The 25,415-nt window shown below is 42.5% G+C and overlaps 1 protein-coding gene across 5 annotated transcripts in view; it reads right to left on the bottom strand.

The window, feature by feature from the left end:
- The window catches only part of LOC112257267 (ras-specific guanine nucleotide-releasing factor 2-like), a 103,542-nt gene that overhangs the window by 52,754 nt on the left and 25,373 nt on the right, over nt 1–25,415 (bottom strand). For 4 of the 5 annotated variants that reach the window (XR_006084043.1, XM_042326644.1, XM_042326646.1 and 1 more), the window contains exons 9-18: nt 24,795–24,913; nt 24,459–24,622; nt 24,230–24,296; nt 23,933–24,069; nt 23,670–23,752; nt 23,286–23,534; nt 22,851–22,943; nt 20,186–20,733; nt 19,786–20,025; nt 19,554–19,660 (exon numbers count right to left, since the gene is read on the bottom strand). Coding sequence is in view for 4 of the 5 variants with exons in the window: in XM_042326644.1 (XP_042182578.1) it covers nt 19,554–19,660; nt 19,786–20,025; nt 20,186–20,733; nt 22,851–22,943; nt 23,286–23,534; nt 23,670–23,752; nt 23,933–24,069; nt 24,230–24,296; nt 24,459–24,622; nt 24,795–24,913 (1,807 nt within the window). In the remaining variant the exon portion in view is untranslated. The remainder of the gene's footprint in view (nt 1–19,553; nt 19,661–19,785; nt 20,026–20,185; nt 20,734–22,850; nt 22,944–23,285; nt 23,535–23,669; nt 23,753–23,932; nt 24,070–24,229; nt 24,297–24,458; nt 24,623–24,794; nt 24,914–25,415) is intronic. The other variant, XM_042326645.1, reaches the window with a different exon arrangement.

Here is a 25,415-nt window from a genome sequence, read left to right on the forward strand (position 1 = left end):
TAGTCCAGTCATGTCTACTACAGTCATATCTACTACAGTCATGTCTACTACAGTCTACAGTCATGTCTACTACAGTGTCATGTCTACTACAGTCATGTCTACTACAGTCCAGTCATGTCTACTACAGTCCAGTCATGTTTACTACAGACCAGTCATGTCTACTACAGTCCAGTCATGTCTACTATAGTCCAGTCATGTCTACTACAGTCCAGTCATGTCTACTACAGTCATGTCATGTCTACTATAGTCCAGTCATGTGTACTACAGTCCAGTCATGTCTACTATAGTCCAGTCATGTCTACTATAGTCCAGTCATGTCTACTACAGTCCAGTCATGTCTACTATAGTCCAGTCATGTGTACTACAGTCCAGTCATGTCTACTACAGTCATGTCTACTACAGTCCAGTCATGTCTACTACAGTCCAGTCATGTTTACTACAGACCAGTCATGTCTACTACAGTCCAGTCATGTCTACTATAGTCCTGTCATGTCTACTACAGTCCAGTCATGTCTACTACAGTCATGTCTACTACAGTCCAGTCATGTCTACTATAGACCAGTCATGTCTACTACAGTCATGTCTACTACAGTCCAGTCATATCTACTACAGTCATGTGTACTACAGTCCAGTCATGTCTACTACAGTCATGTCTACTACAGTCCAGTCATGTCTACTACAGTCATGTCTACTACAGTCATGTCTACTACAGTCCAGTCATGTCTACTACAGTCCAGTCATGTCTACTACAGTCATGTCTACTACAGTCCAGTCATGTCTACTAAAGTCATGTCTACTACAGTAATGTCTACTACAGTAATGTCTACTACAGTCATGTCTACTACAGTCCAGTCATGTCTACTACAATCCAGTCATGTCTACTACAGTCATGTCTACTACAGTCATGTCTACTATAGTCTTGTCTACTACAGTCTTGTCTACTATAGTCAGTCATGTCTACTATAGTCCAGTCATGTCTACTACAGTCATGTCTTCCACAGTCATATCTACTACAGTCATATCTACTACAGTCATGTCTACTACAGTCCAGTCATGTCTACTACAGTCCAGTCATGTCTACTACAGTCTTGTCTACTACAGTCCAGTCATGTCTACTACAGTCATGTCTACTACAGTCATGTCTACTATAGTCTTGTCTACTACAGTCTTGTCTACTACAGTCTTGTCTACTATAGTCCAGTCATGTCTACTATAGTCCAGTCATGTCTACTACAGTCATGTCTTCCACAGTCATATCTACTACAGTCATATCTACTACAGTCATGTCTACTACAGTCCAGTCATGTCTACTACAGTCCAGTCATATCTACTACAGTCATGTCTACTACAGTCCAGTCATGTCTACTACAGTCCAGTCATGTCTACTACAGTCATATCTACTAGTCTTGTCTACTACAGTCCAGTCATGTCAACTACAGTCAGTCCAGTCTACTACAGTCATGTCTACTACAGTCTGTCTACTACAGTCATGTCTACTACAGTCATGTCTACTACAGTCATGTCTACTACAGACATGTCTACTACAGTCATGTCTACTACAGTCATGTCTACTACAGTCGTGTATACTACAGTCGTGTCTACTAGTCATGTCTACTACAGTCATGTCTACTACAGTCCAGTCATGTCTACTACAGTCGTGTATACTACAGTCGTGTCTACTACAGTCATGTCTACTACAGTCATGTCTACTACAGTCATGTCTACTACAGTCCAGTCATGTCTACTACAGTCATGTCAACTACAGTCGTGTCTACTACAGTCATGTTTACTACAGTCATGTCTACTACAGTAATGTCTACTATAGTCCAGTCATGTCTAGTACAGTCGTGTCTACTACAGTCATGTCTACTACAGTCATGTCTACTACAGTCCAGTCATGTCTAGTACAGTCGTGTCTAGTACAGTCGTGTCTACTACAGTCATGTCTACTACAGTCGTGTCTACTACAGTCATGTCTACTACAGTCGTGTCTACTACAGTCATATCTACTACAGTCGTGTCTACAACAGTCATGTCTACTACAGTCGTGTCTACTACAGTCATGTCTAGTACAGTCGTGTCTACTACAGTCGTGTCTACTACAGTCATGTCTACTACAGTCATGTCTACTACAGTCGTGTCTACTACCGTCATGTCTACTACAGTCATGTCTACTACAGTCGTGTCTACTACAGTCATGTCTACTACAGTCATGTCTACTACAGTCGTGTCTACTACCGTCATGTCTACTACAGCCGTGTCTACTACAGTCGTGTCTACTACAGTTCAGTCATGTCTACTACAGTCCAGTCATGTCTACTACAGTCAAGTCTACTACAGTCCAGTCATGTCTACTACAGTCCAGTCATGTTTACTACAGACCAGTCATGTCTACTACAGTCCAGTCATGTCTACTATAGTCCTGTCATGTCTACTACAGTCCAGTCATGTCTACTACAGTCATGTCATGTCTACTATAGTCATGTCTACTACAGTCATGTCTACTACAGTCCAGTCATGTCTACTATAGTCCAGTCATGTCTACTACAGTCATGTGTACTACAGTCATGTGTACTACAGTCCAGTCATGTCTACTACAGTCATGTCTACTACAGTCCAGTCATGTCTACTACAGTCCAGTCATGTTTACTACAGACCAGTCATGTCTACTATAGTCCTGTCATGTCTACTACAGTCATGTCATGTCTACTACAGTCATGTCAAGTCTACTACAGTCATGTCTACTACAGTCCAGTCATGTCTACTATAGTCCAGTCATGTCTACTACAGTCATGTCTACTACAGTCCAGTCATATCTACTACAGTCATGTGTACTACAGTCCAGTCATGTCTACTACAGTCATGTCTACTACAGTCCAGTCATGTCTACTACAGTCATGTCTACTACAGTCATGTTTACTACAGTCCAGTCATGTCTACTACAGTCCAGTCATGTCTACTAAAGTCATGTCTACTACAGTAATGTCTACTACAGTCATGTCTACTACAGTCATGTCTACTACAGTCCAGTCATGTCTACTACAATCCAGTCATGTCTACTACAGTCATGTCTACTACAGTCATGTCTACTATAGTCTTGTCTACTACAGTCTTGTCTAGTACAGTCTTGTCTACTATAGTCCAGTCATGTCTACTATAGTCCAGTCATGTCTACTACAGTCATATCTACTACAGTCATGTCTACTACAGTCCAGTCATGTCTACTACAGTCGTGTCTACTACAGTCGTGTCTACTACAGTTCAGTCATGTCTACTACAGTCCAGTCATGTCTACTACAGTCAAGTCTACTACAGTCGTGTCTACTACCGTCATGTCTACTACAGTCTTGTCTACTATAGTCCAGTCATGTCTACTATAGTCCAGTCATGTCTACTACAGTCATATCTACTACAGTCATGTCTACTACAGTCCAGTCATGTCTACTACAGTCGTGTCTACTACAGTCGTGTCTACTACAGTTCAGTCATGTCTACTACAGTCCAGTCATGTCTACTACAGTCAAGTCTACTACAGTCCAGTCATGTCTACTACAGTCCAGTCATGTTTACTACAGACCAGTCATGTCTACTACAGTCCAGTCATGTCTACTATAGTCCAGTCATGTCTACTACAGTCCAGTCATGTCTACTACAGTCATGTCATGTCTACTATAGTCCAGTCATGTGTACTACAGTCCAGTCATGTCTACTATAGTCCAGTCATGTCTACTATAGTCCAGTCATGTCTACTACAGTCCAGTCATGTCTACTATAGTCCAGTCATGTGTACTACAGTCCAGTCATGTCTACTACAGTCATGTCTACTACAGTCCAGTCATGTCTACTACAGTCCAGTCATGTTTACTACAGACCAGTCATGTCTACTACAGTCCAGTCATGTCTACTATAGTCCTGTCATGTCTACTACAGTCCAGTCATGTCTACTACAGTCATGTCTACTACAGTCCAGTCATGTCTACTATAGACCAGTCATGTCTACTACAGTCATGTCTACTACAGTCCAGTCATATCTACTACAGTCATGTGTACTACAGTCCAGTCATGTCTACTACAGTCATGTCTACTACAGTCCAGTCATGTCTACTACAGTCATGTCTACTACAGTCATGTCTACTACAGTCCAGTCATGTCTACTACAGTCCAGTCATGTCTACTACAGTCATGTCTACTACAGTCCAGTCATGTCTACTAAAGTCATGTCTACTACAGTAATGTCTACTACAGTAATGTCTACTACAGTCATGTCTACTACAGTCCAGTCATGTCTACTACAATCCAGTCATGTCTACTACAGTCATGTCTACTACAGTCATGTCTACTATAGTCTTGTCTACTACAGTCTTGTCTACTATAGTCCAGTCATGTCTACTATAGTCCAGTCATGTCTACTACAGTCATGTCTTCCACAGTCATATCTACTACAGTCATATCTACTACAGTCATGTCTACTACAGTCCAGTCATGTCTACTACAGTCCAGTCATGTCTACTACAGTCTTGTCTACTACAGTCCAGTCATGTCTACTACAGTCATGTCTACTACAGTCATGTCTACTATAGTCTTGTCTACTACAGTCTTGTCTACTACAGTCTTGTCTACTATAGTCCAGTCATGTCTACTATAGTCCAGTCATGTCTACTACAGTCATGTCTTCCACAGTCATATCTACTACAGTCATATCTACTACAGTCATGTCTACTACAGTCCAGTCATGTCTACTACAGTCCAGTCATATCTACTACAGTCATGTCTACTACAGTCCAGTCATGTCTACTACAGTCCAGTCATGTCTACTACAGTCATATCTACTAGTCTTGTCTACTACAGTCCAGTCATGTCAACTACAGTCCAGTCCAGTCTACTACAGTCATGTCTACTACAGTCAGTCTACTACAGTCGTGTCTACTACAGTCATGTCTACTACAGTCATGTCTACTACAGACATGTCTACTACAGTCATGTCTACTACAGTCATGTCTACTACAGTCGTGTATACTACAGTCGTGTCTACTACAGTCATGTCTACTACAGTCATGTCTACTACAGTCCAGTCATGTCTACTACAGTCGTGTATACTACAGTCGTGTCTACTACAGTCATGTCTACTACAGTCATGTCTACTACAGTCATGTCTACTACAGTCCAGTCATGTCTACTACAGTCATGTCAACTACAGTCGTGTCTACTACAGTCATGTTTACTACAGTCATGTCTACTACAGTAATGTCTACTATAGTCCAGTCATGTCTAGTACAGTCGTGTCTACTACAGTCATGTCTACTACAGTCATGTCTACTACAGTCCAGTCATGTCTAGTACAGTCGTGTCTAGTACAGTCGTGTCTACTACAGTCATGTCTACTACAGTCGTGTCTACTACAGTCATGTCTACTACAGTCGTGTCTACTACAGTCATATCTACTACAGTCGTGTCTACAACAGTCATGTCTACTACAGTCGTGTCTACTACAGTCATGTCTAGTACAGTCGTGTCTACTACAGTCGTGTCTACTACAGTCATGTCTACTACAGTCATGTCTACTACAGTCGTGTCTACTACCGTCATGTCTACTACAGTCATGTCTACTACAGTCGTGTCTACTACAGTCATGTCTACTACAGTCATGTCTACTACAGTCGTGTCTACTACCGTCATGTCTACTACAGCCGTGTCTACTACAGTCGTGTCTACTACAGTTCAGTCATGTCTACTACAGTCCAGTCATGTCTACTACAGTCAAGTCTACTACAGTCCAGTCATGTCTACTACAGTCCAGTCATGTTTACTACAGACCAGTCATGTCTACTACAGTCCAGTCATGTCTACTATAGTCCTGTCATGTCTACTACAGTCCAGTCATGTCTACTACAGTCATGTCATGTCTACTATAGTCATGTCTACTACAGTCATGTCTACTACAGTCCAGTCATGTCTACTATAGTCCAGTCATGTCTACTACAGTCCAGTCATGTCTACTACAGTCATGTGTACTACAGTCCAGTCATGTCTACTACAGTCATGTCTACTACAGTCCAGTCATGTCTACTACAGTCCAGTCATGTTTACTACAGACCAGTCATGTCTACTATAGTCCTGTCATGTCTACTACAGTCATGTCATGTCTACTACAGTCATGTCATGTCTACTACAGTCATGTCTACTACAGTCCAGTCATGTCTACTATAGTCCAGTCATGTCTACTACAGTCATGTCTACTACAGTCCAGTCATATCTACTACAGTCATGTGTACTACAGTCCAGTCATGTCTACTACAGTCATGTCTACTACAGTCCAGTCATGTCTACTACAGTCATGTCTACTACAGTCATGTTTACTACAGTCCAGTCATGTCTACTACAGTCCAGTCATGTCTACTAAAGTCATGTCTACTACAGTAATGTCTACTACAGTCATGTCTACTACAGTCATGTCTACTACAGTCCAGTCATGTCTACTACAATCCAGTCATGTCTACTACAGTCATGTCTACTACAGTCATGTCTACTATAGTCTTGTCTACTACAGTCTTGTCTAGTACAGTCTTGTCTACTATAGTCCAGTCATGTCTACTATAGTCCAGTCATGTCTACTACAGTCATATCTACTACAGTCATGTCTACTACAGTCCAGTCATGTCTACTACAGTCGTGTCTACTACAGTCGTGTCTACTACAGTTCAGTCATGTCTACTACAGTCCAGTCATGTCTACTACAGTCAAGTCTACTACAGTCGTGTCTACTACCGTCATGTCTACTACAGTCTTGTCTACTATAGTCCAGTCATGTCTACTATAGTCCAGTCATGTCTACTACAGTCATATCTACTACAGTCATGTCTACTACAGTCCAGTCATGTCTACTACAGTCGTGTCTACTACAGTCGTGTCTACTACAGTTCAGTCATGTCTACTACAGTCCAGTCATGTCTACTACAGTCAAGTCTACTACAGTCCAGTCATGTCTACTACAGTCCAGTCATGTTTACTACAGACCAGTCATGTCTACTACAGTCCAGTCATGTCTACTATAGTCCAGTCATGTCTACTACAGTCCAGTCATGTCTACTACAGTCATGTCATGTCTACTATAGTCCAGTCATGTGTACTACAGTCCAGTCATGTCTACTATAGTCCAGTCATGTCTACTATAGTCCAGTCATGTCTACTACAGTCCAGTCATGTCTACTATAGTCCAGTCATGTGTACTACAGTCCAGTCATGTCTACTACAGTCATGTCTACTACAGTCCAGTCATGTCTACTACAGTCCAGTCATGTTTACTACAGACCAGTCATGTCTACTACAGTCCAGTCATGTCTACTATAGTCCTGTCATGTCTACTACAGTCCAGTCATGTCTACTACAGTCATGTCTACTACAGTCCAGTCATGTCTACTATAGACCAGTCATGTCTACTACAGTCATGTCTACTACAGTCCAGTCATATCTACTACAGTCATGTGTACTACAGTCCAGTCATGTCTACTACAGTCATGTCTACTACAGTCCAGTCATGTCTACTACAGTCATGTCTACTACAGTCATGTCTACTACAGTCCAGTCATGTCTACTACAGTCCAGTCATGTCTACTACAGTCATGTCTACTACAGTCCAGTCATGTCTACTAAAGTCATGTCTACTACAGTAATGTCTACTACAGTAATGTCTACTACAGTAATGTCTACTACAGTCCAGTCATGTCTACTACAATCCAGTCATGTCTACTACAGTCATGTCTACTACAGTCATGTCTACTATAGTCTTGTCTACTACAGTCTTGTCTACTATAGTCCAGTCATGTCTACTATAGTCCAGTCATGTCTACTACAGTCATGTCTTCCACAGTCATATCTACTACAGTCATATCTACTACAGTCATGTCTACTACAGTCCAGTCATGTCTACTACAGTCTTGTCTACTACAGTCCAGTCATGTCTACTACAGTCATGTCTACTACAGTCATGTCTACTATAGTCTTGTCTACTACAGTCTTGTCTACTACAGTCTTGTCTACTATAGTCCAGTCATGTCTACTATAGTCCAGTCATGTCTACTACAGTCATGTCTTCCACAGTCATATCTACTACAGTCATATCTACTACAGTCATGTCTACTACAGTCCAGTCATGTCTACTACAGTCCAGTCATATCTACTACAGTCATGTCTACTACAGTCCAGTCATGTCTACTACAGTCCAGTCATGTTTACTACAGTCATATCTACTAGTCTTGTCTACTACAGTCCAGTCATGTCAACTACAGTCCAGTCCAGTCTACTACAGTCATGTCTACTACAGTCATGTCTACTACAGTCCAGTCATGTCTACTACAGTCCAGTCATGTCTACTACAGTCATGTCTACTACAGTCATATCTACTAGTCTTGTCTACTACAGTCCAGTCATGTCAACTACAGTCCAGTCCAGTCTACTACAGTCATGTCTACTACAGTCATGTCTACTACAGTCATGTCTACTATCGTCCAGTCATGTCTACTACAGTCATGTCTACTACAGTCCAGTCATATCTACTACAGACATGTCTACTACAGTCGTGTCTACTACAGTCCAGTCATGTCTACTACAGTCATGTCTACTACAGTCGTGTATACTACAGTCGTGTCTACTACAGTTGTGTCTACTACAGTCCAGTCATGTCTACTACAGTCATGTCTACTACAGTCATGTAATGTCTAGTAGTCATGTCTACTACAGTCATGTCTACTACAGTCATGTCTACTACAGTCATGTCTACTACAGTCATGTCTACTACAGTCATGTCTACTACAGTCCAGTCATGTCTACTACAGTCCAGTCATGTCTACTACAGTCATGTCTACTACAGTCGTGTCTACTACAGTCGTGTCTACTAAAGTCTGTCTACTACAGTCATGTCTACTACAGTCATGTCTACTACAGTCATGTCTACTACAGTCCAGTCATGTCTACTACAGTCCAGTCATGTCTACTACAGTCCAGTCATGTCTACTACAGTCATGTCTACTACAGTCATGTCTACTACAGTCCAGTCGTGTCTACTACAGTCATGTCTACTACAGTCATGTCTACTACAGTCGTGTCTACTACCGTCATGTCTACTACCGTCATGTCTACTACAGTCATGTCTACTACAGTCGTGTCTACTACAGTCATGTCTACTACAGTCATGTCTACTACAGACATGTCTACTACAGTCGTGTCTACTACAGTCGTCATGTCTACTACAGTCGTGTCTACTATAGTCATGTCTACTACAGTCATGTATACTACAGTCATGTCTACTACAGTCGTGTCTACTACAGTCATGTCTACTACAGTCATGTCTACTACAGTCATGTCTACTACAGTCATGTCTACTACAGTCATGTCTACTACAGACATGTCTACTACAGTCATGTCTACTACAGTCTGTATACTACAGTCGTGTCTACTACAGTCATGTCTACTACAGTCCAGTCATGTCTACTACAGTCGTGTATACTACAGTCGTGTCTACTACAGTCATGTCTACTACAGTCATGTCTACTACAGTCATGTCTACTACAGTCCAGTCATGTCTACTACAGTCATGTCTACTACAGTCGTGTCTACTACAGTCATGTTTACTACAGTAATGTCTACTATAGTCCAGTCATGTCTAGTAGTCGTGTCTACTACAGTCATGTCTACTACAGTCATGTCTACTACAGTCCAGTCATGTCTAGTACAGTCGTGTCTACTACAGTCGTGTCTACTACAGTCATGTCTACTACAGTCGTGTCTACTACAGTCATATCTACTACAGTCGTGTCTACAACAGTCATGTCTACTACAGTCCTGTCTACTACAGTCATGTCTAGTACAGTCGTGTCTACTACAGTCATGTCTACTACAGTCATGTCTACTACAGTCATGTCTACTACAGTCATGTCTACTACAGTCATGTCTACAACAGTCCAGTCATGTCTACTATAGTCCAGTCATGTCTACTATAGTCCAGTCATGTCTACTACAGTCATATCTACTACAGTCATGTCTACTACAGTCCAGTCATGTCTACTACAGTCGTGTCTACTACAGTCGTGTCTACTACAGTTCAGTCATGTCTACTACAGTCCAGTCATGTCTACTACAGTCAAGTCTACTACAGTCGTGTCTACTACCGTCATGTCTACTACAGTCTTGTCTACTATAGTCCAGTCATGTCTACTATAGTCCAGTCATGTCTACTACAGTCATATCTACTACAGTCATGTCTACTACAGTCCAGTCATGTCTACTACAGTCGTGTCTACTACAGTCGTGTCTACTACAGTTCAGTCATGTCTACTACAGTCCAGTCATGTCTACTACAGTCAAGTCTACTACAGTCCAGTCATGTCTACTACAGTCCAGTCATGTTTACTACAGACCAGTCATGTCTACTACAGTCCAGTCATGTCTACTATAGTCCAGTCATGTCTACTACAGTCCAGTCATGTCTACTACAGTCATGTCATGTCTACTATAGTCCAGTCATGTGTACTACAGTCCAGTCATGTCTACTATAGTCCAGTCATGTCTACTATAGTCAGTCATGTCTACTACAGTCCAGTCATGTCTACTATAGTCCAGTCATGTGTACTACAGTCCAGTCATGTCTACTACAGTCATGTCTACTACAGTCCAGTCATGTCTACTACAGTCCAGTCATGTTTACTACAGACCAGTCATGTCTACTACAGTCCAGTCATGTCTACTATAGTCCTGTCATGTCTACTACAGTCCAGTCATGTCTACTACAGTCATGTCTACTACAGTCCAGTCATGTCTACTATAGACCAGTCATGTCTACTACAGTCATGTCTACTACAGTCCAGTCATATCTACTACAGTCATGTGTACTACAGTCCAGTCATGTCTACTACAGTCATGTCTACTACAGTCCAGTCATGTCTACTACAGTCATGTCTACTACAGTCATGTCTACTACAGTCCAGTCATGTCTACTACAGTCCAGTCATGTCTACTACAGTCATGTCTACTACAGTCCAGTCATGTCTACTAAAGTCATGTCTACTACAGTAATGTCTACTACAGTAATGTCTACTACAGTAATGTCTACTACAGTCCAGTCATGTCTACTACAATCCAGTCATGTCTACTACAGTCATGTCTACTACAGTCATGTCTACTATAGTCTTGTCTACTACAGTCTTGTCTACTATAGTCCAGTCATGTCTACTATAGTCCAGTCATGTCTACTACAGTCATGTCTTCCACAGTCATATCTACTACAGTCATATCTACTACAGTCATGTCTACTACAGTCCAGTCATGTCTACTACAGTCTTGTCTACTACAGTCCAGTCATGTCTACTACAGTCATGTCTACTACAGTCATGTCTACTATAGTCTTGTCTACTACAGTCTTGTCTACTACAGTCTTGTCTACTATAGTCCAGTCATGTCTACTATAGTCCAGTCATGTCTACTACAGTCATGTCTTCCACAGTCATATCTACTACAGTCATATCTACTACAGTCATGTCTACTACAGTCCAGTCATGTCTACTACAGTCCAGTCATATCTACTACAGTCATGTCTACTACAGTCCAGTCATGTCTACTACAGTCCAGTCATGTTTACTACAGTCATATCTACTAGTCTTGTCTACTACAGTCCAGTCATGTCAACTACAGTCCAGTCCAGTCTACTACAGTCATGTCTACTACAGTCATGTCTACTACAGTCCAGTCATGTCTACTACAGTCCAGTCATGTCTACTACAGTCATGTCTACTACAGTCATATCTACTAGTCTTGTCTACTACAGTCCAGTCATGTCAACTACAGTCCAGTCCAGTCTACTACAGTCATGTCTACTACAGTCATGTCTACTACAGTCATGTCTACTACAGTCATGTCTACTACAGTCCAGTCATATCTACTACAGTCATGTCTACTACAGTCGTGTCTACTACAGTCCAGTCATGTCTACTACAGTCATGTCTACTACAGTCGTGTATACTACAGTCGTGTCTACTACAGTCGTGTCTACTACAGTCCAGTCATGTCTACTACAGTCATGTCTACTACAGTCATGTAATGTCTAGTAGTCATGTCTACTACAGTCATGTCTACTACAGTCATGTCTACTACAGTCATGTCTACTACAGTCGTGTCTACTACAGTCCAGTCATGTCTACTACAGTCCAGTCATGTCTACTACAGTCATGTCTACTACAGTCGTGTCTACTACAGTCGTGTCTACTAAAGTCGTGTCTACTACAGTCATGTCTACTACAGTCATGTCTACTACAGTCCAGTCATGTCTACTACAGTCCAGTCATGTCTACTACAGTCATGTCTACTACAGTCATGTCTACTACAGTCCAGTCGTGTCTACTACAGTCATGTCTACTACAGTCATGTCTACTACAGTCATGTCTACTACAGTCATGTCTACTACAGTCATGTCTACTACAGTCATGTCTACTACAGTCGTGTCTACTACAGTCATGTCTACTACAGTCATGTCTACTACAGTCATGTCTACTACAGTCATGTCTACTACAGTCGTGTCTACTACAGTCGTGTCGACTACAGTCATGTCTACTACAGTCATGTATACTACAGTCATGTCTACTACAGTCGTGTCTACTACAGTCATGTCTACTACAGTCGTGTCTACTACAGTCGTGTCTACTACAGTCATGTCTACTACAGTCATGTCTACTACAGACATGTCTACTACAGTCATGTCTACTACAGTCGTGTATACTACAGTCGTGTCTACTACAGTCATGTCTACTACAGTCCAGTCATGTCTACTACAGTCGTGTATACTACAGTCGTGTCTACTACAGTCATGTCTACTACAGTCATGTCTACTACAGTCATGTCTACTACAGTCCAGTCATGTCTACTACAGTCATGTCTACTACAGTCGTGTCTACTACAGTCATGTTTACTACAGTAATGTCTACTATAGTCCAGTCATGTCTAGTAGTCGTGTCTACTACAGTCATGTCTACTACAGTCATGTCTACTACAGTCCAGTCATGTCTAGTACAGTCGTGTCTACTACAGTCGTGTCTACTACAGTCATGTCTACTACAGTCGTGTCTACTACAGTCATATCTACTACAGTCGTGTCTACAACAGTCATGTCTACTACAGTCCTGTCTACTACAGTCATGTCTAGTACAGTCGTGTCTACTACAGTCGTGTCTACTACAGTCATGTCTACTACAGTCATGTCTACTACAGTCGTGTCTACTACAGTCATGTCTACAACAGTCCAGTCATGTCTACTACAGTCCAGTCATGTCTACTACAGTCCAGTCATGTCTACTACAGTCATGTCTACTACAGTCCAGTCATGTCTACTACAGTCATGTCTACTAGAGTCATATCTACTACAGTCGTGTCTACTACAGTCATGTCTACTACAGTCGTGTCTACTACAGTCGTGTCTACTACAGTCATGTCTACTACAGTCATGTCTACTACAGACATGTCTACTACAGTCATGTCTACTACAGTCGTGTATACTACAGTCGTGTCTACTACAGTCATGTCTACTACAGTCCAGTCATGTCTACTACAGTCGTGTATACTACAGTCGTGTCTACTACAGTCATGTCTACTACAGTCATGTCTACTACAGTCATGTCTACTACAGTCCAGTCATGTCTACTACAGTCATGTCTACTACAGTCGTGTCTACTACAGTCATGTTTACTACAGTCATGTCTACTACAGTAATGTCTACTATAGTCCAGTCATGTCTAGTAGTCGTGTCTACTACAGTCATGTCTACTACAGTCATGTCTACTACAGTCCAGTCATGTCTAGTACAGTCGTGTCTACTACAGTCGTGTCTACTACAGTCATGTCTACTACAGTCGTGTCTACTACAGTCATATCTACTACAGTCGTGTCTACAACAGTCATGTCTACTACAGTCGTGTCTACTACAGTCATGTCTAGTACAGTCGTGTCTACTACAGTCGTGTCTACTACAGTCATGTCTACTACAGTCATGTCTACTACAGTCGTGTCTACTACAGTCATGTCTACAACAGTCCAGTCATGTCTACTACAGTCCAGTCATGTCTACTACAGTCATGTCTACTACAGTCCAGTCATGTCTACTACAGTCATGTCTACTAGAGTCATATCTACTACAGTCATGTCTACTACAGTCGTGTCTACTACAGTCCAGTCATGTCTACTACAGTCATGTCTACTACAGTCGTGTCTACTACAGTCGTGTCTACTACAGTCGTGTCTACTACAGTCATGTCTACTACAGTCATGTCTACTACAGTCATGTCTACTACAGTCATGTCTACTACAGTCGTGTCTACTACAGTCATGTCTACTACAGTCCAGTCATGTCTACTACAGTCATGTCTACTACAGTCATGTCTACTACAGTCCAGTCATGTCTACTACAGTCGTGTCTACTACAGTCATGTCTACTACCGTCATGTCTACTACAGTCATGTCTACTACAGTCGTGTCTACTACCGTCATGTCTACTACAGTCATGTCTACTACAGTCGTGTCTACTACAGTCATGTATACTACAGTCATGTCTACTACAGTCATGTCTACTACAGTCGTGTCTACTACAGTCATGTCTACTACAGTCGTGTCTACTACAGTCGTGTCTACTACAGTTCAGTCATGTCTACTACAGTCCAGTCATGTCTACTACAGTCAAGTCTACTACAGTCCAGTCATGTCTACTACAGTCCAGTCATGTTTACTACAGTCCAGTCATGTCTACTACAGACCAGTCATGTCTACTACAGTCCAGTCATGTCTACTATAGTCCTGTCATGTCTACTACAGTCCAGTCATGTCTACTATAGTCCTGTCATGTCTACTACAGTCCAGTCATGTCTACTACAGTCATGTCATGTCTACTACAGTCATGTCTACTACAGTCCAGTCATGTCTACTATAGTCATGTCTACTACAGTCATGTCTACTACAGTCCAGTCATGTCTACTACAGTCCAGTCATGTCTACTACAGTCATGTCTACTACAGTCATGTCTACTATAGTCATGTCTACTACAGTCATGTCTACTACAGTCCAGTCATGTCTACTACAGTCCAGTCATGTCTACTATAGTCCAGTCATGTCTACTATAGTCCAGTCATGTCTACTACAGTCCAGTCATGTCTACTACAGTCATGTGTACTACAGTCCAGTCATGTCTACTACAGTCATGTCTACTACAGTCCAGTCATGTCTACTACAGTCATGTCTACTACAGTCGTGTCTACTACAGTCATGTCTACTACAGTCATGTCTACTACAGACATGTCTACTACAGTCGTGTCTACTACAGTCGTGTCTACTACAGTCGTGTCTACTACAGTCATGTCTACTACAGTCATGTATACTACAGTCATGTCTACTACAGTCGTGTCTACTACAGTCATGTCTACTACAGTCGTGTCTACTACAGTCGTGTCTACTACAGTCATGTCTACTACAGTCATGTCTACTACAGACATGTCTACTACAGTCATGTCTACTACAGTCGTGTCTACTACAGTCAAGTCTACAACAGTCATGTCTACTACAGTCGTGTATACTACAGTCGTGTCTACTACAGTCATGTCTACTACAGTCATGTCTACTACAGTCATGTCTACTACAGTCCAGTCATGTCTACTACAGTCATGTCTACTACAGTCGTGTCTACTACAGTCATGTTTACTACAGTAATGTCTACTATAGTCAGTCATGTCTAGTAGTCGTGTCTACTACAGTCATGTCTACTACAGTCATGTCTACTACAGTCCAGTCATGTCTAGTACAGTCGTGTCTACTACAGTCGTGTCTACTACAGTCATGTCTACTACAGTCGTGTCTACTACAGTCATATCTACTACAGTCGTGTCTACAACAGTCATGTCTACTACAGTCCTGTCTACTACAGTCATGTCTAGTACAGTCGTGTCTACTACAGTCGTGTCTACTACAGTCATGTCTACTACAGTCATGTCTACTACAGTCGTGTCTACTACAGTCATGTCTACAACAGTCCAGTCATGTCTACTACAGTCCAGTCATGTCTACTACAGTCCAGTCATGTCTACTACAGTCATGTCTACTACAGTCCAGTCATGTCTACTACAGTCATGTCTACTAGAGTCATATCTACTACAGTCGTGTCTACTACAGTCATGTCTACTACAGTCGTGTCTACTACAGTCGTGTCTACTACAGTCATGTCTACTACAGTCATGTCTACTACAGACATGTCTACTACAGTCATGTCTACTACAGTCGTGTATACTACAGTCGTGTCTACTACAGTCATGTCTACTACAGTCCAGTCATGTCTACTACAGTCGTGTATACTACAGTCGTGTCTACTACAGTCATGTCTACTACAGTCATGTCTACTACAGTCATGTCTACTACAGTCCAGTCATGTCTACTACAGTCATGTCTACTACAGTCGTGTCTACTACAGTCATGTTTACTACAGTCATGTCTACTACAGTAATGTCTACTATAGTCCAGTCATGTCTAGTAGTCGTGTCTACTACAGTCATGTCTACTACAGTCATGTCTACTACAGTCCAGTCATGTCTAGTACAGTCGTGTCTACTACAGTCGTGTCTACTACAGTCATGTCTACTACAGTCGTGTCTACTACAGTCATATCTACTACAGTCGTGTCTACAACAGTCATGTCTACTACAGTCGTGTCTACTACAGTCATGTCTAGTACAGTCGTGTCTACTACAGTCGTGTCTACTACAGTCATGTCTACTACAGTCATGTCTACTACAGTCGTGTCTACTACAGTCATGTCTACAACAGTCCAGTCATGTCTACTACAGTCCAGTCATGTCTACTACAGTCATGTCTACTACAGTCCAGTCATGTCTACTACAGTCATGTCTACTAGAGTCATATCTACTACAGTCACGTCTACTACATTCCAGTAATGTCTAGTACAGTCATGTCTACTACAGTCGTGTCTACTACAGTCATGTCTACTACAGTCGTGTCTACTACAGTCGTGTCTACTACAGTCGTGTCTACTACAGTCATGTCTACTACAGTCGTGTCTACTACAGTCGTGTCTACTACAGTCATGTCTACTACAGTCATGTCTACTACAGTCGTGTCTACTACAGTCATGTCTACTACAGTCCAGTCATGTCTACTACAGTCATGTCTACTACAGTCATGTCTACTACAGTCCAGTCATGTCTACTACAGTCGTGTCTACTACCGTCATGTCTACTACCGTCATGTCTACTACAGTCATGTCTACTACAGTCGTGTCTACTACCGTCATGTCTACTACAGTCATGTCTACTACAGTCGTGTCTACTACAGTCATGTATACTACAGTCATGTCTACTACAGTCATGTCTACTACAGTCGTGTCTACTACAGTCATGTCTACTACAGTCGTGTCTACTACAGTCGTGTCTACTACAGTTCAGTCATGTCTACTACAGTCCAGTCATGTCTACTACAGTCAAGTCTACTACAGTCCAGTCATGTCTACTACAGTCCAGTCATGTTTACTACAGTCCAGTCATGTCTACTACAGACCAGTCATGTCTACTACAGTCCAGTCATGTCTACTATAGTCCTGTCATGTCTACTACAGTCCAGTCATGTCTACTATAGTCCTGTCATGTCTACTACAGTCCAGTCATGTCTACTACAGTCATGTCATGTCTACTACAGTCATGTCTACTACAGTCCAGTCATGTCTACTATAGTCATGTCTACTACAGTCATGTCTACTACAGTCCAGTCATGTCTACTACAGTCCAGTCATGTCTACTACAGTCATGTCTACTACAGTCATGTCTACTATAGTCATGTCTACTACAGTCATGTCTACTACAGTCCAGTCATGTCTACTACAGTCCAGTCATGTCTACTATAGTCCAGTCATGTCTACTATAGTCCAGTCATGTCTACTACAGTCCAGTCATGTCTACTACAGTCATGTGTACTACAGTCCAGTCATGTCTACTACAGTCATGTCTACTACAGTCCAGTCATGTCTACTACAGTCATGTCTACTACAGTCCAGTCATGTCTACTACAGTCCAGTCATGTTTACTACAGACCAGTCATGTCTACTACAGTCCAGTCATGTCTACTATAGTCCTGTCATGTCTACTACAGTCCAGTCATGTCTACTACAGTCATGTCATGTCTACTACAGTCATGTCTACTACATTCCAGTCATGTCTACTATAGTCCAGTCATGTCTACTACAGTCATGTCTACTACAGTCCAGTCATATCTACTACAGTCATGTGTACTACAGTCCAGTCATGTCTACTACAGTCATGTGTACTACAGTCCAGTCATGTCTACTACAGTCATGTCTACTACAGTCCAGTCATGTCTACTACAGTCATGTCTACTACAGTCATGTCTACTACAGTCCAGTCATGTCTACTACAGTCATGTCTACTACAGTCCAGTCATGTTTACTAAAGTCATGTCTACTACAGTAATGTCTACTACAGTCATGTCTACTACAGTCCAGTCATGTCTACTACAATCCAGTCATGTCTACTACAATCCAGTCATGTCTACTACAGTCATGTCTACTACAGTCATGTCTACTACAGTCATGTCTACTACAGTCATGTCTACTATAGTCTTGTCTACTACAGTCTTGTCTACTATAGTCCAGTCATGTCTACTATAGTCCAGTCATGTCTACTACAGTCATGTCTTCCACAGTCATATCTACTACAGTCATGTCTACTACAGTCCAGTCATGTCTACTACAGTCCAGTCATGTCTACTACAGTCATATCTACTAGTCTTGTCTACTACAGTCCAGTCATGTCAACTACATTCATATCTACTACAGTCCAGTCATGTCTACTACAGTCATATCTACTAGTCTTGTCTACTACAGTCCAGTAATGTCTACTACATTCATATCTACTACAGTCATGTCTACTACAGTCCAGTCATGTCTACTACAGTCCAGTCATGTCTACTACAGTCATATCTACTAGTCTTGTCTACTACAGTCCAGTCATGTCAACTACAGTCCAGTCATGTCTACTACAGTCATGTCTACTACAGTCCAGTCATGTCTACTACAGTCATGTCTACTACAGTCATGTCTACTACAGTCCAGTCATGTCTACTACAGTCCAGTCATGTCTACTACAGTCATGTCTACTACAGTCATGTCAACTACAGTCCAGTCATGTCTACTACAGTCCAGTCATGTCTACTACAGTCATGTCTACTACAGTCATGTCTTCTACAGTCATGTCTTCTACAGTCATGTCTACTACAGTCATGTCTTCTACAGTCATGTCTACTACAGTCATGTCTTCTACAGTCATGTCTACTACAGTCATGTCTACTACAGTCATGTCTTCTACAGTCCAGTCATGTCTACTACAGTCGCCAGAACACCAGAGTGCCCCTGGCGAGCAGAGTGACATTTCTCTGGGCATCATGAGTACAGAGCAGGTTTGGCAGGGGGTAGGCAGTGTGCGTGTGTGTGTGTGTCTGTGTGTGGTTCAGACCTGTGAGTGCTTGGAGACCCAGTGACGCAGTACATTGAGGACTCTGTTGGTAGCAGCTCTACGAATGATAAACTCCTTGTCACAGGTCCTCTCGCTATTATTGAAACCTGAGAGAGAGAGAGAGAGAGAGAGAGAGAGAGAGAGAGAGAGAGAGAGAGATAAGGAGAAAGCGACAGTCAAAGAAGGAAATTTACGACGCAGGTATTTACCAGGTGTTGATCTTGTCTTTTACCCTGGGAACTGCCGTGTCCGGCGGCTGCTGTTGCAATAGCGAAGGCTGAGGCTGGTGACATAGTACCACGATTGTTCTCCCCCGTGGAACCTCCAGACTGTCTGTATCGCATGTGTCTGTGTGTAGAGGGGGAGCGACAGGGGGAGCGACAGGGGGACTCCGTCAGGGGGACTCGGTCCTCGCTGACTTGAGGGTTAGACTCCGGAAGGAACTTCTCCAGAGAAACGGTCTCCAGAACAGCTGTTAATTAAAATACACAGGCACTCAGTAAGTGTGCGTTATTTGTGTGTGTGTTCGTGTGTTCCTGCGTGTGTGTGTATTTTCATGTGTGTGTTTTCCTGCATGTGTGTGTGTATGTTCATGTGTGTGTGTTCTTGCATGTGTGTGTGTGCCAGCCTACCCCTGCGGATGCTGCGTCTGAGTTTCCCACAGCAGGCGTCGATGCGTGGCATGTCTCCTCCTCCGTCTTCCAGCGTTGGGGGGGCAGGTTCTGGAGAACTGGGAGGATGGTCCAGAGAGGTGGTGTGAGGGGAGTTGGAGAGCCCCGGGATTGTTGGCAGGCTGGGAGCCCGCGTGCAGGTGGGAGGGGGGGACGAGAACCCTGACGGAGCCCGGTTGGAGGTGGGAGGGAGGGACAAGAACCCTGAAGGAGCCAGGGTGGAGGTGGGAGACCGGGAGAAGGAGGGAGGGTGGGAGGAGGTGGGGGAGTTAGCAGCAGAGGAGGAAGGGGTGGAGAGGTCTAGGACTCCTGCCTTGGAGGAGAAGGGGGAGGAGAGGGAAAGTTTGCGGGAGTGGAAGGGGGAGGCGAGGGAGAGTTTGCGGGAGTGGACAGGGGAGGAGGTGGTGAGAGGAGGAGAGGAGAACTTGCGACAGAGACGGGGAGATTTGTTGTTGAAGTGCTCGCCGCCCCACGTCCCCTGGCTGGTAGCAAAGAACAACTCCAGAGACCTGAGAGGAGGAGAGGAGAGAGGAGAGGCGTGGGATAAGAAGAGGAGAGGAGAGACCAAAGGTAGAAGAAGATGAGGAGAAAGAAAAAAATGGACACACTTATTTCTACTGAGAAAGACGTCATGTGACAAACCGCTGCAACGGTCATTCTACGAAATGAGTGCCTTTTGATATTTTAGGAAGAAATTGTGCACAAATCTTGAATTTTAAAAGCTTGTTATATTAAATTAAGTGACCTATATACCACACGGAAAATTCAAGTTTTCCATGTTTTCCAAAATTCCAAAAGTTTTTATATGAATATAAACTTGCTAAAGTGCCAAAGCTCAGCATCATGACATCTCCCTCTGTGCACCCTCTGACTTCTAGGAAGATTTGAACCCACTTAACCCCAACATTTCTCCAAGTTTTTACCATCATTGTAAAGCCCTCATTATTTTGTTGCTTTAAGAAAGTCATTTCTGAAGTATTACGTCATTTCTGAAGTACTAACTCATTTCTGAAGATGTATTATGTATTTAATGTGATTAGTGATTAAATGTAAGGTAAAAAAAATACCTGTCAAGTGTTAATGTTTTTTAAAGAAACATTGAACATCTAATAGTCAGATCATATTGTCAAAGCAGGTGAACTGATTCTCTTTTTGGCCATTTTTGTGTGTTTTGGGGTGGAAAACTAAGTGGCTCGAGCATTACGAGTCAACCCTGTTACCCATAGATAGGCTAGAAATGTTTAAACAATAAAAAAAAATTGTGTGAAGCTTGCATTCAATTGCCCGTCCTTGTTGCACAAAGCAAGCTTTCTTCCCCCGTCACAAGGGGATTTATGGCTGATTTAAGATTAAATCTGTCATGATTCCAACTGTCACAAGAGGGTGGCAGAGACCGCCCAGGAGACATTAAATGACACTCAGGTGTGTCCTATTACTAATTATAATTTCCCTCTAAGAGAGGTGTGTTTTCTGTATCGCTTTGCAGTAGCTTGATTTCTGTTCCCTGTGTGTTCGTCCCCAGAGTGAGTTGTCCAGTGTTGGTTGTTTTTCCTTTTTTTTATCCTTATATTTATGTTTATCTCAAATTGTTGATTCCTCATCTGGTCCATTCTCTGCACCTGGGTTCAACCTCCGCCCCTCACAAAATCATCAACCTTGTAAAGACTTACTATAGTAATTTGAGATGGGAAAAGTTGTTTTTCATTAAGTTGAACATGTGATATTTATAACAGAATGTTACAATTCATGTTACAATATTTTTGTTTTAAAGGATGTACTGTATGAGCCACTGTAGGAGTGAAATGAAGTATCCACTGTATGAGCCACTGTATGAGTGAAATGAAGTATACACTGTATGAACTACTGTAGGAGTAAAATGAAGGATCTACTGTAGGAGTGAAATGAAGTATCCACTGTATGAACTACTGTAGGAGTGAAATGAAGGATCCACTGTATGAACTACTGTAGGAGTGAAATTAAGGATCTACTGTATGAACTACTGTAGGAGTGAAATGAAGGATCCACTGTATGAACTACTGTAGGAGTGAAATGAAGTATCCACTGTATGAACTACTGTAGGAGTGAAATGAAGTATCCACTGTATGAACTACTGTAGGAGTGAAATTAAGGATCTACTGTATGAACTACTGTATGAGTGAAATGAAGGATCTACTGTATGAACTACTGTAGGAGTGAAATGAAGGATCTACTGTATCAATTACTGTATGAGTGAAATTAAGGATCTACTGTATGAACTACTGTAGGAGTGAAATGAAGGATCTACTGTATGAACTACTGTAGGAGTGAAATGAAGGATCTACTGTATAAACTACTGTAGGAGTGAAATGAAGAATCAACTGTATGAAGCATGTACTGTATGAACTACTGTATGAACTACTGTAGGAGTGAAATGAAGGATGTACTGTATGAACTACTGTAGGAGTGAAATGAAGGATGTACTGTATGAACTACTGTAGGAGTGAAATGAAGGATGTACTGTATGAACTACTATAGGAGTGAAATGAAGGATGTACTGTATGAACTACTGTATGAGTGAAATGAAGGATGTACTGTATGAACTACTGTAGGACTGAAATAAAGGAATGAAAGAAAAAAAGAGTGTTACTCTTGTTGGTCCAGAGCAAGCTGTGTGATCTTCAAACTGTAGTCAGGACAGAGAGACGTGGTGGACAGACGATCAGAGGAGTGATACCGAACCCTGTGAGGAGAGGGGAGGAGGAGGATAGCACAGGAAAGGATGGGAGAGTAGGTGGAGGAGTGAAGTGGAGGAGAGGAGCAGAGTAGAGGAGGGGGGGGAGGAGGGGGAGTAGGGGGGAGGAGTAGTGGAGGACAGGAGAGGAGGAGGGGAGGGGAGTGGAGGAGGACAGGGGTGGAGGGAGAGAAATGAGAGTGAAAGAGACAGAGATGGTGATGGTCAGCATGCATGTCTAATATATGAGGATTGAGGGGGGAAGAGAGAAAATGGATAAAGGAGTGATGGATGAATGAGAAGATACATATTGTGTATGTGTGTGTGGGTTCATACAGTATATCTTTCTACCTGACCGGTATAGAGGTAAAGGGTTTCTTGTATATGTCGGCCAGTTTGTCCATGACCACAGCAGCAGTAGTAAAGATCCTGTATGTGTGGAGGAAGGTGTTGAGGAAGTCGATGGACAGGAAGCGCAGGTCAGTCAGTCTTTCCAGCAGTCGCTCCACGCTGGCGTAGCGGATCTGGGGGACTTTGCAGGAGTTGAGCGTCTTGCTGAAGCAGATGTCCACATCATCTTTGTGCAGACGTGCGTCCGATCTGGTGGGACACGTATGAATAAGATCAACATGATCTCCCAGAGAGGATGAAGGGAATTGGATAACCTAGGGATTATAAACCCTCACTGGTGTAGAAAAGGGAAAAAAATGATTTAAACTTTATTTGAGCTCTTACTTGATCATGTGTGGCACAGTGACTTTAGAGTTTTCCTCAAACACACTGGTCATCAGGCCATTACAGCGGATATTATCTATACACTATCAACAGAGAGAAAGAAATAGTTACAGAATGAAAGACAGAGAGAGAAAAGAGTGGTGAGACACATGTCCCTGTCCCTGGTTCTGAACCTCTTTCAAAATTAGTGGTTAGAGGCTTGCAGAAGCAGTTGGAGTATGAGTTGATTTGGGACTGGGCACCTCATCCCCAGGTGTGTTTACCTGACTGATGTCACTGGTCCAGCCAGCTTTCTCCTGGCGGGAGGGAGCCAATAGGATGACAGAGAAGGCGGGGCCATCAGGGGGTTCCACCATGATCTTAAACTCCAGGTGGTTGAAGCCCTGACTTCCTGCATTGTCTACATAGGGGAGAGAGGGGGAGAACAAGAAAGAGAGTGAGAGAACAAGAGAGAGAGAGAGAGAGAGCGAGAGAGAGAGAAAGAAACAGAGAGACAAGATTTATAGACTTCTTGTTGATTGGGTGATTGATTTGTTTGATTGATTAAGAAAGACACTTACAGTCCTCATCATTGGCGTCCAGCTCCTCTACAAGTGTACATTCTATCAGAGTCAACACCCCACCCTGCTGTTAGGATCAAAGGGCAGAGGTTAGAGGTCATACATCATGTACAGGGGGAAGGTCAGTTGAGTTAAAATCTGCTTGACATACAAATGTTTCCTACTACCTTGTGTGCAGGTGTTTGACCATGCGAAAGTATATGCATATGTGTCTGTGTTTGATTCTCACCTTGATCAGGTGCAGCTTGCCCCCGGAGGTGCGTGTGCAGACAAGGAAGTGTTTTGTAAACAGGAAACACTGTCGCTCTCCTTCCTTCTTGAGTGACAGAGAGCCCAGACGGACCTTACTGAGCATGCCCCGTTCATTGCTGGATGGGAGCTGGATCAGTGAGCCTGATGGGTAGATGGAGAGGGGTGGTGTGTGTGTATATTTGGTGGGAGGCGGGGAAACAAAAAACATAGGTTACACATACTGTATTACTGATGACAGTTACCGGCAACCATCTTATAATACTGTGTATTCTGCCTGGTTTGTGTGTGGGTGATAATACGCGTATGTACTCACCCTGTCTGACAAAGGTCTGGCTGGTATCCAGTAATATGTCACAACCTTCTACAATCATTCTCTCAATGGCCAGATTCTTACGAATGTTCTCTGTATCGCTCACCTCATCATGCATCATCCTGACAACAAAACCACAGTTAGCTACATTATCAACACAACTACTGTTACCTACATTATGAACACTACCACCGTTAGCTACATTATCAACACAGTGACAGTTAGCTACATTATCTACACAGCTGCCGTTAGCTATATTATCGACACAGCCGACGTTAGCTACATTATAGAAACAACCACTGTTTGCTGAAAATACATTATCTACACAACCACTGTTAGCTTAAGCTATATTATCTAAGCAACCACTGTTAGCGACAGCTACATTTTCTACACAACCACGCTTGGCAAAAATTATCAACACAACCACTTTTAGCTACATCCACACAGCCACTGTTAGCTACATTATCTACACAACCACTGTTAGCTAAATTATATACACAACCACTGTTAACTACACCTACATTTTTTACGCAAGAACTATTAACTCCATTAACTAGACAACAACCCTTAGCTAAATTATCAACATTATCTACACAGCCACTGTTATTAACTACAGCTAGATTA

The sequence above is a fragment of the Oncorhynchus tshawytscha genome, linkage group LG09 (assembly GCF_018296145.1).
Source record: "Oncorhynchus tshawytscha isolate Ot180627B linkage group LG09, Otsh_v2.0, whole genome shotgun sequence".
Lineage (NCBI taxonomy): Eukaryota > Metazoa > Chordata > Actinopteri > Salmoniformes > Salmonidae > Oncorhynchus > Oncorhynchus tshawytscha.